Source organism: Falco punctatus (genome assembly GCF_963210335.1).
Source record: "Falco punctatus genome assembly, chromosome: 4".
NCBI classification, from domain to species: Eukaryota; Metazoa; Chordata; class Aves; order Falconiformes; family Falconidae; genus Falco; species Falco punctatus.
Window position 1 is genome coordinate 24,029,574 of NC_137583.1, and position 20,270 is coordinate 24,049,843.

General features: G+C 50.4%; 1 protein-coding gene across 2 annotated transcripts in view; it reads right to left on the bottom strand.

Annotated features, from left to right (window-relative positions):
* Positions 1-4,355: 4,355 nt before the first annotated feature.
* Positions 4,356-20,270, bottom strand: part of SRGAP3 (SLIT-ROBO Rho GTPase activating protein 3) — a 126,374-nt gene continuing 110,459 nt past the window's right edge. The window contains exons 15-22 of one of the 2 annotated variants that reach the window (XM_080387549.1): positions 19,096-19,230; positions 15,764-15,869; positions 15,260-15,487; positions 13,736-13,815; positions 10,773-10,953; positions 10,048-10,197; positions 9,353-9,680; positions 4,356-6,924 (exon numbers count right to left, since the gene is read on the bottom strand). In XM_080387549.1, the coding sequence (XP_080243675.1) occupies positions 6,508-6,924; positions 9,353-9,680; positions 10,048-10,197; positions 10,773-10,953; positions 13,736-13,815; positions 15,260-15,487; positions 15,764-15,869; positions 19,096-19,230 (1,625 nt within the window). In that variant the 3' untranslated portion in view covers positions 4,356-6,507. The remainder of the gene's footprint in view (positions 6,925-9,352; positions 9,681-10,047; positions 10,198-10,772; positions 10,954-13,735; positions 13,816-15,259; positions 15,488-15,763; positions 15,870-19,095; positions 19,231-20,270) is intronic. The other variant, XM_080387550.1, reaches the window with a different exon arrangement.

A 20,270-nucleotide genomic window follows, 5' to 3' on the forward strand; every position in this document is an offset into this window, starting at 1 on the left:
GGCGTGACGAGGCAGAGCTGTGTCCTCCTGCCCTGCCCGTTCTCCCCTGGACCATCTTTAGGGATGTTGCCCGCTGTCTCCCAGTAAAACCACGGCGAGCCCCGGCGCAGTCTGGTGCACAGTGCCACATGTGCGGCCGCACATGCCCTGGCCCTGGGGTCAGCTCCTGCCACCGGGCCAAGTGACAAAGGACACGGCTCCCAGGGCCCGTTCAGTATCCCAGTTATGGCACGAAAAGCCTTGTTGTCAAGAGAAGAAAGGATAAATAGCTTAACACGAGCCTGTATGAATTAGGAGTACTGGGGAACAGGGACTTTTAATTGGAAATCAATTCTCAATTTACGGATAACGTTGACACTTTCTCTCAGAGGCTTCATTTGGCTCATTAAATACCGGTGTAACTGCGGGGACCTCCTCAGCTCCGAGCCCAGCAGAAGAACGATTTGGATGCAGATGCAGCATAGGCCTTTGATGAAACCAGCAGCACATGTGCGTTAGGAAAACCGTTTAATTACACTGCTTTATCCGGTAATAAGTCTCATAGGTTAAAGCTGCTGTGCCTTGAGGTGCCGCACATAAAGAGCGGAGCCCCAGCTGAAGGGTGACGGGCACTGGGGGCTATGGGCAAAGGGTGCCTGATGCTGGGGGCTGGGCCGGGCACCTCCATGGCAGGATGCCGGCTGTGCCGTGGCAGCGGGGCCGAACACACAGCAGGCTGCCAGGGACAATGTCCCCCTGCACTTGCCACGGTTTTCATATCCACTTAGCTGGCTCCAGTTAATGTTCAAAAGCAAACGCAGGCCGGTCCCCACGGCCGTGGTGCCTGGCAGGATCAGCTGCCGCTGCAGGAAGAGCTTTTGTTCATCTCCTTGGCTTGCACGTCCCCCTAAGCCCCCTCCTCCTTCCCTTTGGTGGGTGGGATAATCGCTCTTGTCCTGTTTGCCATAGAGCAAGCACTAAATCATCTTTGTTTTAAGCTCGTTTTGACAGCTGCTTTTGTCTGATACCACTTGTGCATTGCAGGCACGTATCCCCTTCCTGGAGCCGAGTGCGACACATCCTCAGTGGCAGGGCGGGGGGGACACTTGGATTTGGTTTTCCAGCAGCAGGGCTATCATGGACCAGGTGAAGGAGCTTTGGCTGCCCAGCAGCTGACAGCGGGTGTTTGTGGGGAGGGGGCAGTTGTCGGTAACAGCAGTGGGCAGAGGGTGGAGGCACAGGGCCCCCAGTCCTGGAGAGGCTGTGCCAGGGAGCCCCAGCTGCAGGCAGCAGGTAGACCCCTCCAAGGCAGAGCTGCCTGGGGGGACCAGTGATGGAGGAGGGGAACAACCCATACCCCCACCCTTTGATGTGAGGCCGAGGGAGCTGCCACAGATCTCCATCCCTGGGAAGCCCGCAGGCATGAAGGGGCTCTCAAGTGTCTGGAGGGACATGAGAGCACCACGTCGTGGTCCCCCTCTCTGCTCCTCCAGTGATAATTAGTGCTGTGTAATCAGCTTTCAAAAAAGAAAGCAAGCCTACTCTTTCAAGGCTTCACTACCAAAGCTGCCTTCTGCATTTCGAGAGCAATGCTGATGTGATGCTGCTGCACAGGCGAGCACTGCTGCGCCGAGCACCTGAGGGGCTCACAGCGTGAAGGGGGGGAAGTTGTGGCAGCAGCGACAGGAGATCGACTCTCGATGCCCCCCAAACACAGAGGGCGAGCAGGGAGGGTAGTGGGGACGCGCAACCCAGCTCTCCTTGGGCATCCACCCTGACCCACCATGGGAAGGCTGCTCACGATGGGGAGCATGTCCCTGCCCCTGGCGCCAGCCCCCGCGGTAGTGCCGTCCCGCTGCCTTCATTCAGCATCACCCCAGCCTCACAGAGCTGATGTTCCTCCCGAGGTGCAGGGACGCCAAGGTCCCGGGATGCTCATGCAGGCAGAGGGGAAGGTGAGGCCTCTCCTGAGCATTCTCAGCTGGCCCAGCTCCCCACCTGAGACAGCCTTCCCTGTGCGCGAGCAATCAACGGCCCAATGGCACTCTCGCCTGGCAGGAGCTTTGCAAAGGGATCCATGTGCCTGAAGATGGGTGCAGGCACCCAGGGCTGGCAGCGGTCCCTGCGCTGGGAGCTGGAGGTGCACAGAGTGGTCCTTCCCTCGCCCCAGGAGTTTAGCAAGACTCCTACAGCATCTTCCTCAGCCTTTAAGTACTGCAGTTTCAGTCCAGTGAGCTTCTAGGCAAAGATTTGTTGGAAATAAAATAGAAGAACATTCCTGTTGTTTTTACCTAAATGCATTTTAAGTAAAATTTAAAAGAAGACACCTGAAGCGTGGGGTACATCTTGGCTGGTGTAGCTCAGCACAGGTCCTTCCGCACCAACACAAATGGGCAGATTTACATCCCCTTGGAGGTGGTGGTTTGTTGTTTTGTTGGCCTACATCTCTCTTTCCTGCGTATTTTCACCGTATGCCCAGGGCTGAGAGGAAAGAACCCATCTGTGATCTCAGCGGTTCATCTAAACACACACAGCGGAACACACAGTCAGCCAGGGCGAGCGACCACGGGCCTGGCTCGCGGCTATGGGGCATCGGCACGGGGATGCTGCGGCAGGGGTGCTGCAGGGCCACCGCCTCTGGCCACAGGGGACCAGCACGGAGAAACAGCAGGCGTGGGTGTGGGTGCAGGCAGGGGTGCTGGCCCACTGGCTCCCAGAGGCAGCAAATATTCTGAAACCACAGCGGGTGTTTTTGAGAAAAGTTAAGCAGTTTTATTCAACGGGATGAGTCCACACCCAACCAGCGGCTTCATCTACATGGCATCATCAGCATACATGACAGAGGACCCACTCAGACACTCTAGCTGAACGGCATCTCACCATACGTTACAGAGACAACACCAGAGGAGGACGACGACCGTTACAAAGGGCAGCCAGCCAGCGGTTTCCTAGGCTTCCCAGCATAACCAAACCCATCCCCACCAGACTCTGCAACCCAGCCACTCGGAAGCAGATGAGGCTCGGGACATCTACTGCCGCACTGCGAAAACCACAACACTGCTAGTTAAATAACACAGTCCAGGGTTTACAAAAATGACCTACCAGGGGTACTTCAGCCTACGGAAGAAAGTGCACTGTCGTCACTGCCCAGGACCGACACGCCTGCACATGTTGCTGAGTCTGTACACAGAAGAGCATGCCACAGGTGCCGCCGCTTTTGAGTCAGCACCATCAAAGGCAATGCTGAGGGCCGGGGAGGGTGGGTGAGGACCAAGCTGCCCCTCCCCGAGGCGGGTACAGCACCACGGGACAGGATGGATGGGGCAGGTCATGGGGATGCGGTGGGGTCTGCAGGAGCCGAGCCGGAGGTCGGCACTCGCTCTGCACAGCAGAGAAACAACTGCTCCATGAAGACACCCTCCTCTCCCTGCCCCGTGCCCGAGGAGGGGCTGTGCCGGGCCCTGCGGGGAGGGTGCTCCCGCTGCCCGCTACGCAGCCCCGAGTCTTCACAGTGAAAGCCCTGTGAACTCTCCGAAGCCTACAGTCTTCACACCTTTAGAGAGGTATCAAGGATCGGGGTGAAGTTACTCACAAAACATGAGCAGGTTCCAGTTATGATTCTCCTACAATGTATGCGTTTCCATTTTGTACCGAGTTAGCTTACAGAAAAATACATTTCTTCCCTTAAATTTACAGTAGTTAAAACTACAACTTGAATACCTTGTTAAAAAGGGGTAGTTTATTCTTCAACAAAAGTCTTGGTTTTCTTTTCTTTAAAAAAAAGAAAAAAAAAAGAAAAAATTAAAAAGGACTTTAAAAGCAATCACCCCCAGCACAACGCAACTGTACAAAGGAAATCAGGATGTGTACAGCTCCTAGGACATTAACTCCAAGCATTTGTTCTGGTGCTCAAAAAGGCACTTAAAGATATTAAAAACCCACAACAAAACAAAACAAAGGAAAACAAAAGGCAATAATTTAATAGAAAGACACTGGAACTCGTACCGTATCTTCAAAAGTAAGAAGGGAGGAGAAAAAACCCCGAAACCCTAATAAACATGGGTTTGCTATCAAGTCATCTTTAAAAGTATATATAAAAAAACCAGAAGACTGGCAAAGTGAATGTTCTCCAGGAACTAAATGGAAAAAAAAAAAAAAAAAAAATTACTGGCAACGAATACACAGCTCTTGTGCCAAATGGGTTTCTTCCCTCCCCCTAAAAGCACATTTGCTGGTTCATTACTAGACCAGACTGACAGACTGTTTGAACATCTGCTGCCCGTAATGACAGAGGCATTGACCTCAGGGTTAGCCTAACTTAGGAAAGGGGGGAAAAATTATGAAGAAAAATAAACATCAGTATGAACCAATTTGGGTAATTACAAATGTCAACAATGTTAATAGACAAGTACATAAACACCATTTCCCCTTACAGCATTATACGGAGAACAATGACAGAATCACTACATACAGTACTTCTCCCCCACTGTACACTGAAAGGTTAGCTTTGCGGCTTCACTTTTAATTATTATTATTATTGGGTTTTATTTTTACATTGAGCTACCTACTAAGTGCAAAGATTTGGTGAGTGGCATTGGCTTTCATCTAACCTTAGCCTATTTTTTGTACAGTTTACATGTTAACAGTTACTTCCCAGCATTGAAGCAAGTACAGCAATATATACAGGACTGGCAGGGGCAGCAGCCAGGCTCGGGAGCAACACGTGCCCATGCTCTGGGCACGGGAACAAACACCGGGCCAGCCCCCGGGGTCACGGTGCCAGGTCTGTGCCCGGCACGGAGGCACCAGCAGCCTCGCAGGGGCTGGGGGCAGCTGGCTGCGGGCGAGCTCCCCAGCCCAGGGGCGAGCTGTGCAGGACTGAGGGGCTCAGCCACCCCTGCTGCCTTCGGGCGTCAGGCTGCTCCTCCAGCCCCGCACGAGCCGCGGTCCGCGCTGCGGAGGGAAAAGGAAGATGAAGGGTGGAATAAAAAAAAATTAAAATAATCCCTGGGCAGGTGACTGCTGGATGAGGCAGGAGGGCTCGCTAGCTTCTCTGCCCAGGGACAGACAGAACTGCAGAAATCAGAGCAGGAGGGAAGGACGAACATTAAGGAGCCATCAGAGCGGCTTCTCTATGCAGCCGAGAGACTGAGGATGGCCCGTTTCAGGCTGGGGTTGTATGTGATCATGCGAAGTGACCAAATTAAACCATGGGTCATTGCATGGAAATCTGTACAAGGAGGAAAAAAAACGTGCAGGAGAAGCACAGAGTGTCTTGAATTCAGCACTTACAGAAAAGACTTGATTATCAGACAAAGTACCATGCAATCCCCAGCTCTTTCTGCATATTTTTTCTCTGGGTTAAATGTTCAAGAGGAAAAAAGAAAATGTAGATTCTTTTGCATAAACTCAAAATGTTGTATTATATAGTACAGTACAGAAAGTGCAAAATATCACCCCATCAGATCGGTTCCGCATCTGATATGGTCAAATATGGCTCATGCTTTTCATGCAAGACAATGCAATCTGAATCAAGACCCTCACGTACTGCTGTGCAACTTCAAATAAAGGAACGCTGTTGTAACAAAGCCTCCTCACCCATTTAGTCCCATCTGTCGAGATACCACTAGGATTTAACACAAAAAGGAAAGGAAGAAAAAGAAAAAGAAAGTGTGTGGGGAAAGGGAAGTGAAGCATCTCAAAACTGTGTAAGTTACTCTATGCTTTACCACAGGTTTGTCACTAGTCCTTGTTCATTCTGAAATCTTCAAGAAAAATCAGAGTTCTGCAGATCCTGCAGCGCAGGCAGGGCAGCACCACGCCTCGGTGCAGCAGCAGTGTCCTCCTCCCTGCACCACGCCGATGGAGCACGTCTCCTTTTCCAGGTGTCTCGCGATTCAGCTTGAAAAGACATTCCAGCCAGCCTATGCCATCATTTATGCATTTCCAGCTCTTCTCCATAGGCCAGGACTGAACAACCCCCCCTGTATCTCCCCCCACCCCCCTTTTCTTTTTCTAAGTGCCAAGAGGTGCAGAAAATGGCCTTGTATTGCTGGATGCACTGCTGCTATGGACCTCCACGCACACACACGCACACAAATAGCCTGGAAAAAAACCCACATGAACCCAGCATCTCTAGAGAGGAGATTTCAGAGCCAGTTTCTGAGGTAAATCTACTTTTTAAAAAAAGTCACCAAATTCTGTACACTTTTTTTTTTAATACATACTTCTACACAGAGCTTGTATTCTCCAGTGCCAACACACAGACCCACCATCTCCTCCTGCCATAGGACTGCAAGCTTGGGAAGTGTTTCTGCACGGATGGAGGTGTGTGTGGACACATATGTACATACACACACACACACACGTATGTACAATCAACCACTGGGCCTAGGTTACGCACTTGTTCGCCTTTTGGAGAGGTTCCTCTTGAGCACGGTTCAGACTTGCCGCTTGGCCAAGCGGGGCTTTGCCAAGCTGCTGGCCCTGCTCCCGCCATCCAGGTGCTGGCTCTCCCCGCGCCCCAGCCTACATGGTGCCAGATTTATCCGCCGAGCTGCTGGGGAAGAGCTTCTCAGTGGGGGTGACGGCGGGGCTGCCCACCCCTGAACTGCTGCTGCTGCTGGAGCGGTGCTGCACCACCGGTCGCACCGGCCGCATCGGCGGGGGCCGCAGCTGAGCCCCGGCCAGCCGGGCCGACAGCGCGGGCTTGAAGGTGGTCATCATCTCTGCAGTGGAGCTGCTGCTGCGCCGCATGGCAGCATCGGGGTCCCGGATCAGGATCGTATGGAGGGGGCTGGCAGGCTCTGAGTTGGCAGCACCCATTGGGGGGTTTTTCATGGGCTCTAGCGTGTCCAGGACCACATCGGGGGCCTGCTTGGCCGTGTTCTGCCTCTCCAGCTCCCGCAGCTCGTTCAGCGCTGTGCTCATGGTCTTCTCGATGTCCTGCAAATGCCACCACCAAAGGGACGTCAGCACCGTGCCACAACATCACCCCACTCTCCTGCATCCCACCCTGGGGAGAGGCCCCCCCATCCTGGTGTGCCCCAGTGTGCAGGGGGTCTCTGACCTAAGACAGAGCCTCCAGGCAAAGTGGGAGCTTTGGGGGAAGATGTAAAGCCCAACCTGGCCACACAAAGGCACCCTACATCTCCCGGGTCAGCAGGGGTTGGGTCACCAGCTCCAAAGGGAGAAAACCCCGAGCACTACAAGCAATGGGGTGAACACCAGCCTGTCCACACCTCCACCCCCCCACAGCACTGAGGGTGGGCTTTCCCCAAAGGAGGAGGCCCTGAAGACGTGCAGGAGCTCTGCCATCCCTGTGCCTACAGGGCAATGGCACACATGGGGTGGACACGCAGAGGGCTGTAGGTGGAGCGAGCAGCAGATGGGAGCTCACCACACACAAAAGGGAGGTGGCAGAGGTGAGATGGGCCCCAGTCCCTCACCGCACGGCCTCCATGGTTCTGCACACACAGACCCTCCAGCAGGTGAACCCAGTTCAGCCAGACATGCAGACTGAAAGCAAACTGGCTGAACTGCCTACAGCTGTAGTTCTGATGGTCTCGTTTGGAAATAGAGGGGCCCTAGTTCAGCTTCACTTAAATCCACCTCAACTGAATGAGGGAACTCAGAAAGAGACCATCCGAAAAGGGACTTAAGGCAACTGAATCAATCATTTACAAAGTAGCTCTAGTGGCTACTTTCTCCTCCTGTCTCCTCCCTGTCCTTGCGTAGAAGAGTCCTTAATTTTATAATGCATACAAGATACTCGATGAGCCTCAGGTAACATTCAGAGCATCAGCAGAAGGCAAATAATTATCAGCTTAGCTCCTATTCTATTAAGCTGTTCAGATAATGAGTGAAAATATTCTCCCAGAGCTAAGCCTCAGCACTACCAAGCCCAGCAGTCCTACAGACTTCCAGGGAAGTATTTATTTACACCAGCTGAGTGAGAATCTTTTACAAGGTTTAAAAAAAACAAAAAACAAAAAAAAACAAAAAAAAACCACAAAAGCCAAGGAAAATTGTCCAAATCGTGCTCTGCCCTCAGCATTCACCCATCCCTCTGAAGGCTCTGGACCCCACAGCCCTGCACGACACCTGGCGAATACGGCCCTGGGCATCGCTGCCCATCAGCCGAACCTGGGGACTCCGTGCATGCCGTTATCCCGTCCCAGGGTGGGCGCGGTACCCCAGCTCGAGCCATCGCTCAGGGTACGTGCTGCGCTATGGCTGTAACTTCGTAAATTGATCACACCACAAGCAAGCTCTTAATGGACAGAGAAGCTGGGCAGCGTGCTGCAGAGCAAGAGAACAAGGAGCATGGCTGGTGGAAAAGCAAACAGGACAGTAAGAGTTCTTCCTTTCTGCAATCATCATTCATTATCCCACTGAAAGCAGCTGATTCTAAGTAAAAGAGCCTGCCAAACCCCGTGGCACAGCAGCTGCTGCCAGTGGTGGGCAGCAGCACCCCCCCAGCAGCTGCACCCCTCTGCCTGGGCATCACCAACTGTCCTACAGCTGCTGCTCCTGCCTGAGGGTGGCATGAAGCAAGCTGCCGGGTAACTGCTGAAATAGGGGATTCCGAACAGCCGGTCCCCACAGCATCCCAGGCCCCGAACGGGCCCAACCCACAGCCGCTGGGACACGTTGGCAGGGACTGTGCCTGAGCTAGGGGGTCCCTGAGAGGCTGGAGGATTGTGCAGCCTGCTCCATGGAAGGACCATTCTCCGAGGTGTTAACAGGCTTGGTAAAACGGTAAAACCTGCCTGAAACCTGGCTGGGAGCCTCCCACCAGCAGTGGAGAGACCTGCAGGCTATGCTGGAGGCAACATGAATTTAACAGGTTCTGCGGAACTGATGGTCTAATGTGACACCGAATGGTGCATGGCTGGAGGTATCACACTGGCATTAGACTAACATATCGAGGTCCTAGCTACAAACAGCCAGTAACAAACCTGAAACACTTTTCTCCAAACACTGAGCATCAGTCAAATTCTGATTTGGCAAATCCAGTTTTCTCCTCCTAAGCTCCTTATGGAGCATCAGATGAAGATAATGCGCTTCCCTCCCTGTGGGAGGCAAGTGCTGCCAGCACATTTCCGTGATGGACTGAATTTTTCTGCCTATTTTTTTTGAAGAAACAAGGTTTGCGGAAGGAGGCAGTATCTTTTATTAGACCAACCAGTACAGTTGGAAAAGCAGGCAAGCTGTTGGCTGCTCATTTTTATCTTTAAACCATCACAGCTACAACAGCACTGTATATTCTGAAGTGTGTTGAGATGGAAGGGGCTCTGCGGCGCTACCCCAGTGACGTTTATTTTAAAGTCTCGATCCCTGGGCACCAAGAGCCACTTCACAACCCTCTTACCTCAGCAAGCGCTTCTGCTTCTAGAGATTTCTGATCTCCGAGACTACTGTGTCTAGTCGATCCACAGGTCGATCTCAGCGGGTGGCCATCAGACAAGGCCTTCCTGTCTGGGAAATTGATGCTGCCTGCACTGCCGAATGTCGCCATTCTGCGCTTTTCAGGACTCTCAATCCTGCCCCTGTTAAGAGGTATTTTGTGGGGGCTGCTAGGGCAGGCCGCTGCTCGAGGAGGAGTGTCTATGCCAGGACCCATCCCTCGGGGTGGGCTGTGGGTGTCCCCCCCGCTTCGACGGCGAGGGATAGCTGCACCGTCAGACCTCAATCTCACTCTGCAAAGAATCCATCACAAGACTAGGTCACCGTCCATCAGATCGAAAGCATCTGGTTGCATGTTGTAAGACAATCGCTCAGCAATGAGAGTTCAGATCAAACCAAACTCGAGCCTTTCAGCTCCAGAAGACTAAGGCAAGAGGGCAGACAGACATTTTAGCCAGTGCAAAGAAAGGGACAGCATTGCACCTTCTTCACTTGTTAAGATCTACGTCAGCAACACACATTAAAACCCCCTCCACGCTCGCATTACTCTGCAGTGCTTACTGGAGCCTTCCCTTCTGTCTTGCCCTACACACACACTGACTCTCGCCACACGTGACAGCGACCACCTGTGTGTTCACAGGAAAACAAGGGTTTCCTTACCGGCCCATCACTCCCCCAAAGCCATAGTCCACAATGTGATCTGTGGGAGACTGGATATCGTTCTTGGAGGAGCCTTTATCATCCAGCAGCGGTCCACTGCTTGCCTCGCTGTCTGCCTTCTGGCTCAGGCTGTCAGAGAACGCATCATCCCTAGGAAAAGGAGACCCCGATCAGTAACAGGGCTCTGCCCCCGGAGTGAGGACAGGGCCCAGCCACAATGCAGGCCTGAGCATCACCACTCCAGCAGCTCCAGACTTTGCTAACAAAGGGCTAGACTAAGGCCACCACTTCAGACAGTACCTGGAACTTGGAAAATGCAAACATCACATTTTCGTATCCCCCTGCGCTGTAGTTGCCATTTTAATGACTCCAGGTATGGTACTTCAACAGAAGCAGCATGTGCAAAGGACCCCGAGACCTGTCTATAGGCCAGGTGGGCACTCAACAATGCCAGGTCAACATACATGGGGGCAAGGCCAACATTAAGCCTGGGTCAGGACGATCGATGGGGTTCAGGCACACTGAAGTACAGTGTGCAGTGCTCAGCTTTATCAGCCTGAACAAGAAACAGTCTGAGGCAACACATGGAGAGGCAGATGTGAACAGGTCCAGAATTCCCACCAAAATCATTAAACCTTGGAAAACCTGGCCACCGATTTTAGATGGCTGAAGTGGACCTTGTGTAGTTACATGATTTTAACATCCTGGATCAACACTTCACTCACATGTCTTGCACCACAATGTACTGGTGGGGTATGAGGCCATCCACACCATTGTGTCTCCCTTCCCACCAGTCTTCTGACGCCCGATGGTACAGGAGAAGCGAGGCCCCTTTCTTAAAGGAGAGCTCTCGTGGAGATCGTCCAATATAGTCAAACTTTGCTATGGCTTCAATCTGCTCCACTTCTGCAAAGGAGAGCAGCATACATAGAGAAAATCTTAGTTCAACAACCACAAAGGCACAATAAATCCAAGAGAGAGAGACATTGCACCAGAACAGCAGTAATGCTGCTGCCCTAGCTTCCCCAGGGCACCTTACACCGAGTACGAGCCATCTTATTTTTAGACTGATCAAGTCTTTTTGTTCTTCCAGCCTTCCTGGAATTTCTCACAGACTCAAACTACCAGCAATTACAAAAACTACAAACCAGATGGGGACTAGTTGAAAATTCCCTATGTGCATATGGCACCATCACCCACACTCCCATTTTCTGCAAAGTGATTTCTTTGGTTACAGAACCCCATTATCCTCCAGACTAGGATCTTGTCAAGCTGTGTCAGATACTGTGATCAAAGCCCTGCTTACCTTCTCCTTCCTTTCCTTAACCTGGAGACAGTTTGGCCTGAATTATTGATGAGTAACGAATCCTCCTTTGGGGATCCCCACAGAAACAATGATACTGGCTCTGGCCAGGCAGCTGCTCTGCATCACACCCCCACATCTGCAGACCTTTCAGCACTCTTCTACTGCACCACTTCTCCACTTTTTCTAATTTAAGCTCTACCAAGCACCAGAGATTCACAAACTGGCAGCTCAGGGCCTGAAATCCAAGAGGGCTGAAGCAAGACTTGACTTTAGGAGGTCAAGAGCACACCAGGAGCCTTTGAGCCCCTGGCCAAGGGCATCACAGCAGCAGCTGCTGGTGCACGCAAAGATGAGCCTGCTCAGCGCTGAGAAGCCCAGCTCTGCTGCAGATCTGTTTCCAGCTGGGAACACTGAATCCCAGAGAAACCGCTGCAGCAACTGCAGATCAGTGACAGCATTTCTCTCTGCAGAAGCAACTCTGAGACGGGTGAAAAGGCAGGTTGCCATCACCTGCCTACCTCTAGCCACTATGAGAGCCAGCAAGCAGGCAGTTAATGTACTCTGATTACTTGAGACACCCGATCATTTTAAACCCCACCTGGAGACTGGCAGACAGGTGATGACAAAGTTAAACAGGGAAAATCCTCCCAGTTCCTCCAGATCTGTCACATTCTCATTAAAATACAGACGCCTGCTCTGCTCCATCTGCCTTGTCACTAACCAGAGGCTTGGCGTCAGCAGCCATCAGGACGTGACTCATCACTCTGCTCAGTGACCAAACCCATACAGAGGAGAAGACACCGGAGGAGGACATGGGAGATGCTGCACCAGACCCCTGCCCCACGTGGGACAGGACAGGTCACTTCAGCAGGCTGATTTTCCCCAACTCAAAATACACATCCACACCAATACCAGCAGGAGGGTGTTTTGGGAGCACTGCACCAGGATCACCAGGGAATGCTCTGGAAGGAACATTGCAGGGGATGCAACCTGGAGGACTCTCACAACCCTGATAAAATGAGATTCCCAGAAGGAAGGGTGCACGGGGCAAGGGAGAGGGTAAGAAGGAACATGTAAATTCACAAAATAAAGCTGCTCCTCTTCTCTACACTTGCACCACAGTTAATCACCCGGAAACTCCAATCAGAGCTATTAATGTGACTATCCAAGCATAAAATTGGCTAAATGGCAGCTTGCTCTCCTTCATCTTCTAGTCCTGTCGGCTCCTGCCTGTAGCCAAGAGCAGGTCCTGAGCCGTCCAGCCCTGCTGTGGCCTCCCCTGTCCCACAGTGCCTGCCAGCCAGGCACTCCTCCCACCACCCCTCCGGTGGCTGGTGGCAGCAGCGCTTTGTCGGGGCAGGACACATCCAAGGCATCAGAAGCAGTCGCGAGAGCAGAAGAGGTGTCCAGCTCCCTGGTGTCCTTCCAATGCAGCAAAGCCCTGCCATTAAACGGCATCATGGGGCAGCACACCTACCGTCCCCGCCAGTGCCAGCAGGGTCTCCAGGAGTCTCCCCCAGGCCGAGCTGCCAGTGCCACTGGGGCGTGGGAAGCACAGTGCCTCCCCCTGCACTGGCACCTCGTCCCGGAGCCAACAGGCTTCCTGACCAACTCTGCCACCACCCACCTTTCCACACTCGCCTCTGTGATCGCTATGAGCTTTACAGCTCTCACTGAGAGCCCACACATGAAACCCTGAGCTGGTTTACACCGATGTGCAGGCAAGCAGGAGCTCACAGAATGCTGGACCTGAGCCCCCTCCAGAGCGTTATGGAACACGGATGATCCCAGCTGCAAGGGATTCCTGGCTGCACGGTCCTGGCTCACAACACAGCCTGCTTTGCCCTCCAAAGGGCCTGACACGAGCAGGAACGAGCAGGCAGGTATTTTGTCACCAAAGGAAAGAGAACTGACTGCAGGGAACACCAGGCTGCAGCTCGCTTGAATACAGGGGCATTTACTTTCTGCCAAGGAGACACCTGCTCCACAGGGGATGATCCAGAGCCTAATGAAATCAGCTGAAAGACCCTCACACTTCAGAGGGCCCCCAGTGGGGCCACTCAAGTTCACTGTTTTCTGCACAGTGCACCCAAGGGCACAGATTAATGGAATCTCATAGAACAGCTCTGGAAAAACCACCCCTGTATCCTGCCATGGAAGCAGACCACTGCAAAGGTCCACACACATCCTATGGTGAAAACTTATATGCAATATTTATTAATATGCATATTCATTACTAAGCACACCAAAACATTGTCCCTCACTACATGCCAGACACTGGTCCAGCCTCTATTCTGCTTAGGAGTGAAGGACACGTGGCTTTCCTGCATGCACAGCTCTTCTAACAAGACCCAATTTTCTGCCGCTCACATCTGTGCTCACCATCATCACTGGTGTGTGGCTCTGTGCCGTTGTCATGGTCAACTTCATCGATGGTGCCTGGCTCACTGTGTGGGCTGTCACTGAAATGAAATACACCGTGCTTTCAAGGAATGAAGGAGATTCTGTTCCTAAGGCACTCAGGATATCTGAAACAGTTACATTTTTACTTTTCATAGGACTGAGATGGTCATTTTAAATCACAGCAGATCTCTGAGCTTGCTTTGAGAACAGCAGACACTCGCACCACAATCTTCAGGCCCAGAACATCATGTTCCGTTCCTCTTATGTCTTACTTGTATTTGGCAAAACAAGCGTAAAGTGGTATCAAGTTAAAATGTTCCATTCACTCACTCACAATGAGTTACAGCATTTTATCCTCTGCTTGCATCGGTAGGAATGACGGCAGGTAATCAGTGTCAGGGAAGATTAGGTCTCGGAAACGTATAAAACTTACACAGAAATCACTTCAAGTCTGTTACAAATACTGGTTTGCTGAAACTCAGATCTGAATGTTGGTTTAGAATTCCAGCATCTTCCGAACAAGCATCTAATATCACTTACACTTCTCACGTGGGAGTTTGTTTACAGAGTTTTCCTACCCCAGGTATAACAAGTAGGGCAAACTGTACACCAGAAAGACATGATGCAATGGAACCGCACACAGCTGATCCTGTCCACAGCTAATGCAACCTCATCTGTCTTCCAGCACTGACAGAACAAAAGGAACTGGAAGGTTCAGGTTAACATTGGGCTAAGGGATTTCATCCAGCTAGCAAATTGTGATGAAACTATGGGACTTTACTCAAAAATCCCAGCCTAGGAGAAATTTGGTTAGAATCGACCTAAAATTCTGGTTCTGTTCTGAACACACTTCTGCAAATATGCAGCTAAAAGAATCTTCACAAATATTAATATTCATACTAGAAAAAAGTTTTTCCTGAAGTTTTTACTAAGGTTTATAATGCTGAGTCAGCATGAAAAAAGTAAATACTTGTTGAAACTGCTTACCCGGCACAGCTAAAATCAAAAGCAAAACTGATGTATTTACGTAGATACTAATTAGTTAGCTGTGCAAAATCCTCTTAGTTTTATGAAAGTATTTATAGCTAGGAACCATGTAGACAGCCTGGTATGGAGTAAGATTCTCAACCAGTGTAAAACAGCACAAGCATATCAAATATGTATCACTTGTACACCTTCTTCATAACATTTAACAGGAATAAGTGCAAAAGGGCATGCCCCTTCTGCAGAGGGGCAAATCCACCCCAGTGCTGTGCTCGGCTGCCCTGAATATTAAGTCTGAATTTCCTCAAAGCCCTCCTCATACCCCATCCTCCTGGGGGTCTGCTCCCGAGATACCTTCTCCTACACTCAGGTGAGCTGGGGTCAACTTCTGCCTGCCAGGGATCAAGCCAAAGCTCTGCATTTTGTCACAGGTTCGCAATGTACAGTGCCAGAGGGGAACCCTCACACAGGCCCGGCTGTAAGCTCTGCAAACAATGAAATCCTGCCCCCACTCCTTACCAGTACTCCTCCCCTCCAGTCATGCACTTCTCGTAGACAGGTCCTTCCAGCTCTCTGTGGCTGGGGAAGATGCCCTCGTGGTTAATGATGATGGTTTTGATGACCTCATTGACATGGGCCTGGCAGGACACCGGATCCTGCCCATCCGGAATGTGCATCAGAGTGGGCCCGAAGCAGATGGCCAGGTTGTAGGGATCCATCATGTTCTCATCACTGTACTGCGACAAGCTGCAAGCACAAGTGTTAGCGAGGTGCAGTGCCAACCTTCCCCGTTTGCTCAGAAAAATCTTCCACCAACAACGCCCCACCACCCAAGAAAGCAGTCATCGCTGAGCTGTCCATCTTCCCCACACACAGCCATGGCTGGGCAAGGCCGAGGAAGAAGCAAAATACAGCTCTTCATGGCCATACCAAAAAGGACTCATGCAGCAAAGTCAGGGACTGTCTGACAAAAACAGCAGGGCAAGGAGAAACTCAGTGAAAGAGGGAAAAAAAAAGACTCACTGATTAAGGAAAGCAAAAAGGTATCTCATGACAACGATGACAGCCCGAGGCAGAGTGATGATGATCTGCTGGATCTGGTGCACTCTCTCGGTGGGGTTCTCGATTTCTGGAACACATGGATAGAAAGTGCATCTTTAAACCTTCTCAGGACCAGACAACACAGCACCAGAGGGACTTGTTCCAGTTCTAGCAGCCTACTACGCAAGGAAAACAACAGCCTGTTTCTAGATTCAATCCACTGGTTTGGCACTAAGGTGTGAGCAGAGAATCAGGCACGGTGCTCTTCCATGGGTGAATTCATGCATACATTCAGATTCAGCAAATAAAGACATTTCCATGGTTTTATTTTTAAAATAACTGTTCATGCGTTATTTAGTTCATTCCCCAACAACCGCTCTATTCCTCAAAAGCTTGAGTCAACGTGGCACTGGAAAATGGAGCACTGAAGGGAGCACTGCTTGGTTTTCTAGTGCAGGTTTTTTTTCATGTTACTCTTATGTGTTAACCATCAAGTTGTTCTGAGCCCTTCTGCTCCACTCTCCCACTGGCCTTAACAGGAATTTAATCTGAACTGATTCTGAGTCAGCACTTTAAGACTCACTTCTCCACACAGCAGTGCACAAAGCCCACAGCTGCTCTCAGAAACCAGCTGCTTTCTGTAGGAAGGAGGGTGACTCCAGCGATCTTGCTCTCTGTGCCAGCTGACTCAGCCGGGGACCCCAGTACTGCCCCTCATCCTTCTGCAGCCCCATGCCAGGATGGTGCTGAACCCCCGTGCAGCAGCTTCCTCCACCTGCAGAGCTACAAGAGCCCTGCTGCAGCACTGACCCGCTGAGGGGCTCAGCACTGTCCCACAGCAGCTGGCAGCACATTCCAGCCCCCAAGGCTACTGGGTTTTTTACACTAGTATCTGCTCAATGTATTATGTAGATAGTTAATCCTGCGACTTTTATTTTACAGAAAGCAGACAAGGAGTACCAAAGCTTTTGTGAAAGCAGTCAGCCTCAGATGCATGGAAGAGACGCTTACTTTACTGTGCTGACACAAACATTTGCTAACCATAATAAAATTCACTGACAACATGTAGATGGACTGCAGGCTGATGGAAACCTTTATAGTATTTCATTTTGGAAATTTTTCCTTTTGAGGAATGTATTTACCCTGTTACTGCTTACTGAGTTCTCTATTTCTTTGGTTTGGTTTAACTTGAGGACTTTTATAAAACAAAAAAATAAATCAATAGATCTACCACAATAGATATCTGTTCTGAAACCCAGAGGAACAAGTTGTCTTGAAGAACTTGCCTTTTCACTTAACAAAATGTTTCAACTGGCTGTAATTCAGAGGAATTAATGGAGTAATCATCAATCACTCTACAATACAGGCACACTCCTGAATGAACCTTTGCAAACAAAGTGACTTCCGTGTAAACTCTCCGTCCCCCATAAGCAAAAGCAAAACTCAGCATTTCATCTGCCACCAGGAAGCCCGGCTTCCCCATCACATCGGCAGGGAACAATGCGGCTCTGCAGCTTCCAGGGCAGGCAGAGGCCCTGCGACATGCGCAGCAGCACGTGCTGCGAAAAACTCGCTCGGAATACCTTTCCAGGAGCCAAGGGAAATCAAGGTGGCTTTGTGATGCACTGCGGTGGAAAGCCCAAACCACTCGGCTGCATTTAACCTTTCCAGCATAATTACAAAACGAGACAGAATATCTTACAGCAAGGGTGGCATTTTAATGAGCAGTGGTTCTCAAAGAAAGGTTTCTTCAATCTGCTCCGGCTGGGACACCTATCACACACCCTGTATTTATGTGGCAGAAAGTCAGACGCAATTAAGGTCAGATTTTTAATGGGCACAAGGCACTTTAATTCATTTAAACTATACTTAATTGACAGGTAGCAGCAGGAAAAGAAAGGAAAGATGAGGAAAAGGAAGATTCTTGCTAAAATGAGGAGAAAAAAAAAAAGAGGAGAGAATACTATGCAGAAAATTAACAGATGATGTTTGCAACAAAAACTCCCAAAAGCTTAATAAATTGTGCAAACTGGCATTAATTAGGGATGGTGCCAAAGCATAAGCCTATCTGCAAGCACAGACAGTCACATCACCAGGCGCCAGGCACATTTCCTGGCACTGAAGAGGACCCTTCCCCGCAGGCTGTGCCCTCTCCGGCTCCCCACTCTGCCTGCTGCAAGCCCCCCCTCCACCCCCCACCCCCCCCCAGGGGAGGGCAGCCAGAGTGAGTGCTGCAAGCCAGGCTACAAATCCCTGTCTGGGGATGAAACTGGTGCAGAAACAGCTTCCTTCATCTGCCGTGCTACAGGTGTGCTGTGCTGTTTCATGCATCAAAACTGAAAGGCTACAGTGAATTTCCTAAAGCGACTGTATAAAGCAACTGTTCTTGAAAAATAAGAGCACATTCTTCTCTTCCTGGAACAAGCCCATCCCTGCATCATTCCCCTCTAGATATCATTTGTCTTTCTTGACATCACTAAATCTCTTATCAGTTATGCACATTAACATTAAGAAGAGAGGAAGGAGCTATGAGCAGCAAAAGCCAAACGAAGGACTTTAGCACACATTCCCCAGTCAATCCCCCTGAAGCTACCCACGTTCCAAGAGACTTGAACCCCCAAACCACCCCAATGCCTCTCCTGTGAAATGAAGTCATCCTGCGGCCAAAGTCTGCAGCACGCTCCTCCATCATCTCTGAAACATCAAACTCATTCTGCCTTCTTCCCTCCCCTCAAGGGAGTAATTTCCATGACTTGCCAATAAATAAATGTCATCACTACAAGGTACTGAGAGAAATGAACCCCAGCTGGGCTATCTGTTTCTTCAGTTGCAGAGAAGCAAGTGGAGTTGGGAGAATTCAGGACAGAACAAGAAGAAACCAGGCTCTCCCCACCATTAATTCCAGATCTTCATGATTATAACCCCTGAGCTTCTACCTCTGCTCACATCCCAAAGAACTTTCTGGTCTTCCTTGGGACGGGAAATGCACATGGCAAACACCTGGAGAACGGTTGATGGAGTAAGGCTGAAACCACACCTGCACAGTCGAGAGTGGGCGAAGCTTTGTGAGTAGCCAAGAGTTACTGACTTTCGCTACGTTTAGTAGAAGCCACAGCAAGATGTTTTACCTCTCCCCTGCCTCCAGCACTGCCAACACGCACTCTTAATTTCTTTTCCTAACAATTTCCACTGCAGACCTATAGCCCTTCTTACAGCATAAGGTGCTATTTGCAAAACTCCAGTGTACTTGCCCCCTGTTCATTGCTTCTCTTGTCCCACCCTGTTCTCTGAGAAGAGCTGTCACATGTACTTACTTATAGTAGATATCAAATCTTGAAACCTTTCCTTAGGAAAGAGGGGGTTTTCCAGTCCTCGGAAATACAGCTTCAAGACTCCAGCCACTGAATTAATGTCACGTTCATTTTGATCATCAGCGAGGGGATCTTCACCTGCCCAGAGAAGAGTTTTTTATTTCCAACATTACTATCAAGTTGGACTAACACAGCAAGTATTTTCCTAACTCAGTGGAAACCCAGTTCCCCCACAGTTCAGAAACCCCTCCTCTGTGTGGAATGCTAATGCTGTGCGTTTTCCCAGCAAGAGGAGAGTTTAACAAGGTACTCTGACATAGCATCATACTGAGGCATGCTATAGCCCTACCTACTAAAAAACAGTTTACTGTGGAGATTTTAAACCTTTCCTGAAGATGAGGATGTTACTAATCAGCCCTCCATTACAGTTTCCAGCCCAGTGCATTTTTGCATTTAAAGCAACAGCACAGAGAGCTGAGCAGATCTGAGCAATAGTAGGTGAAAGCCTGAGAAGACAGGCTTGGCTGGAGGATGCAATTATACCTCTGGAATAGACTGAATGGTTATGGATGGCATTGTACTGACTTAAATCTATATAAGGCTTTCAATGCCTAAGGGATTTGGATACCAATTCCTCTTAAATTGGATGCGCAAATCCTCCAGCCTTTGACAACCCCACCACTGCCTCATTCATTGGCCTGGCCACCTTCGCCCTCATCCTTCTGAAGTTGCTCAAAGATTAAAGCCGTGGAAGCCGTTACCTCCACCTGGACTGATCCCTGCACAGCTTCACCTTCCCTCAGCAGTAGCAGCATGGCTCTGTCCTGACAGCCTGTCCTGACAGTCCTGCACCTTCAAGGTGCTTTTCTCAACAGAATCACTGGCAACTCCACAACCAACGCTGCCAGCGGGCACACATGGCAATGCTGCTCCTCCCTTGGCAAACTGCTGCAGGGAGGAGGAAAACAGATCCCGAGAGAACTATTTTATGGCTCTCATCCGAGGCTTTCATGCTCTTAATGACTGTGGAAAAGATCTCCACACCTACCCCTACTTCTCATACTCTTTCCCCAGGTGAGTCTTCGCTATGGCTGGAGATACAACACTGAGATACCTAGAAGGGGATAAAACCTCCTCGTATCTTGTAGCAGAAAGACCTTTAGCACAGGCTTTACCCA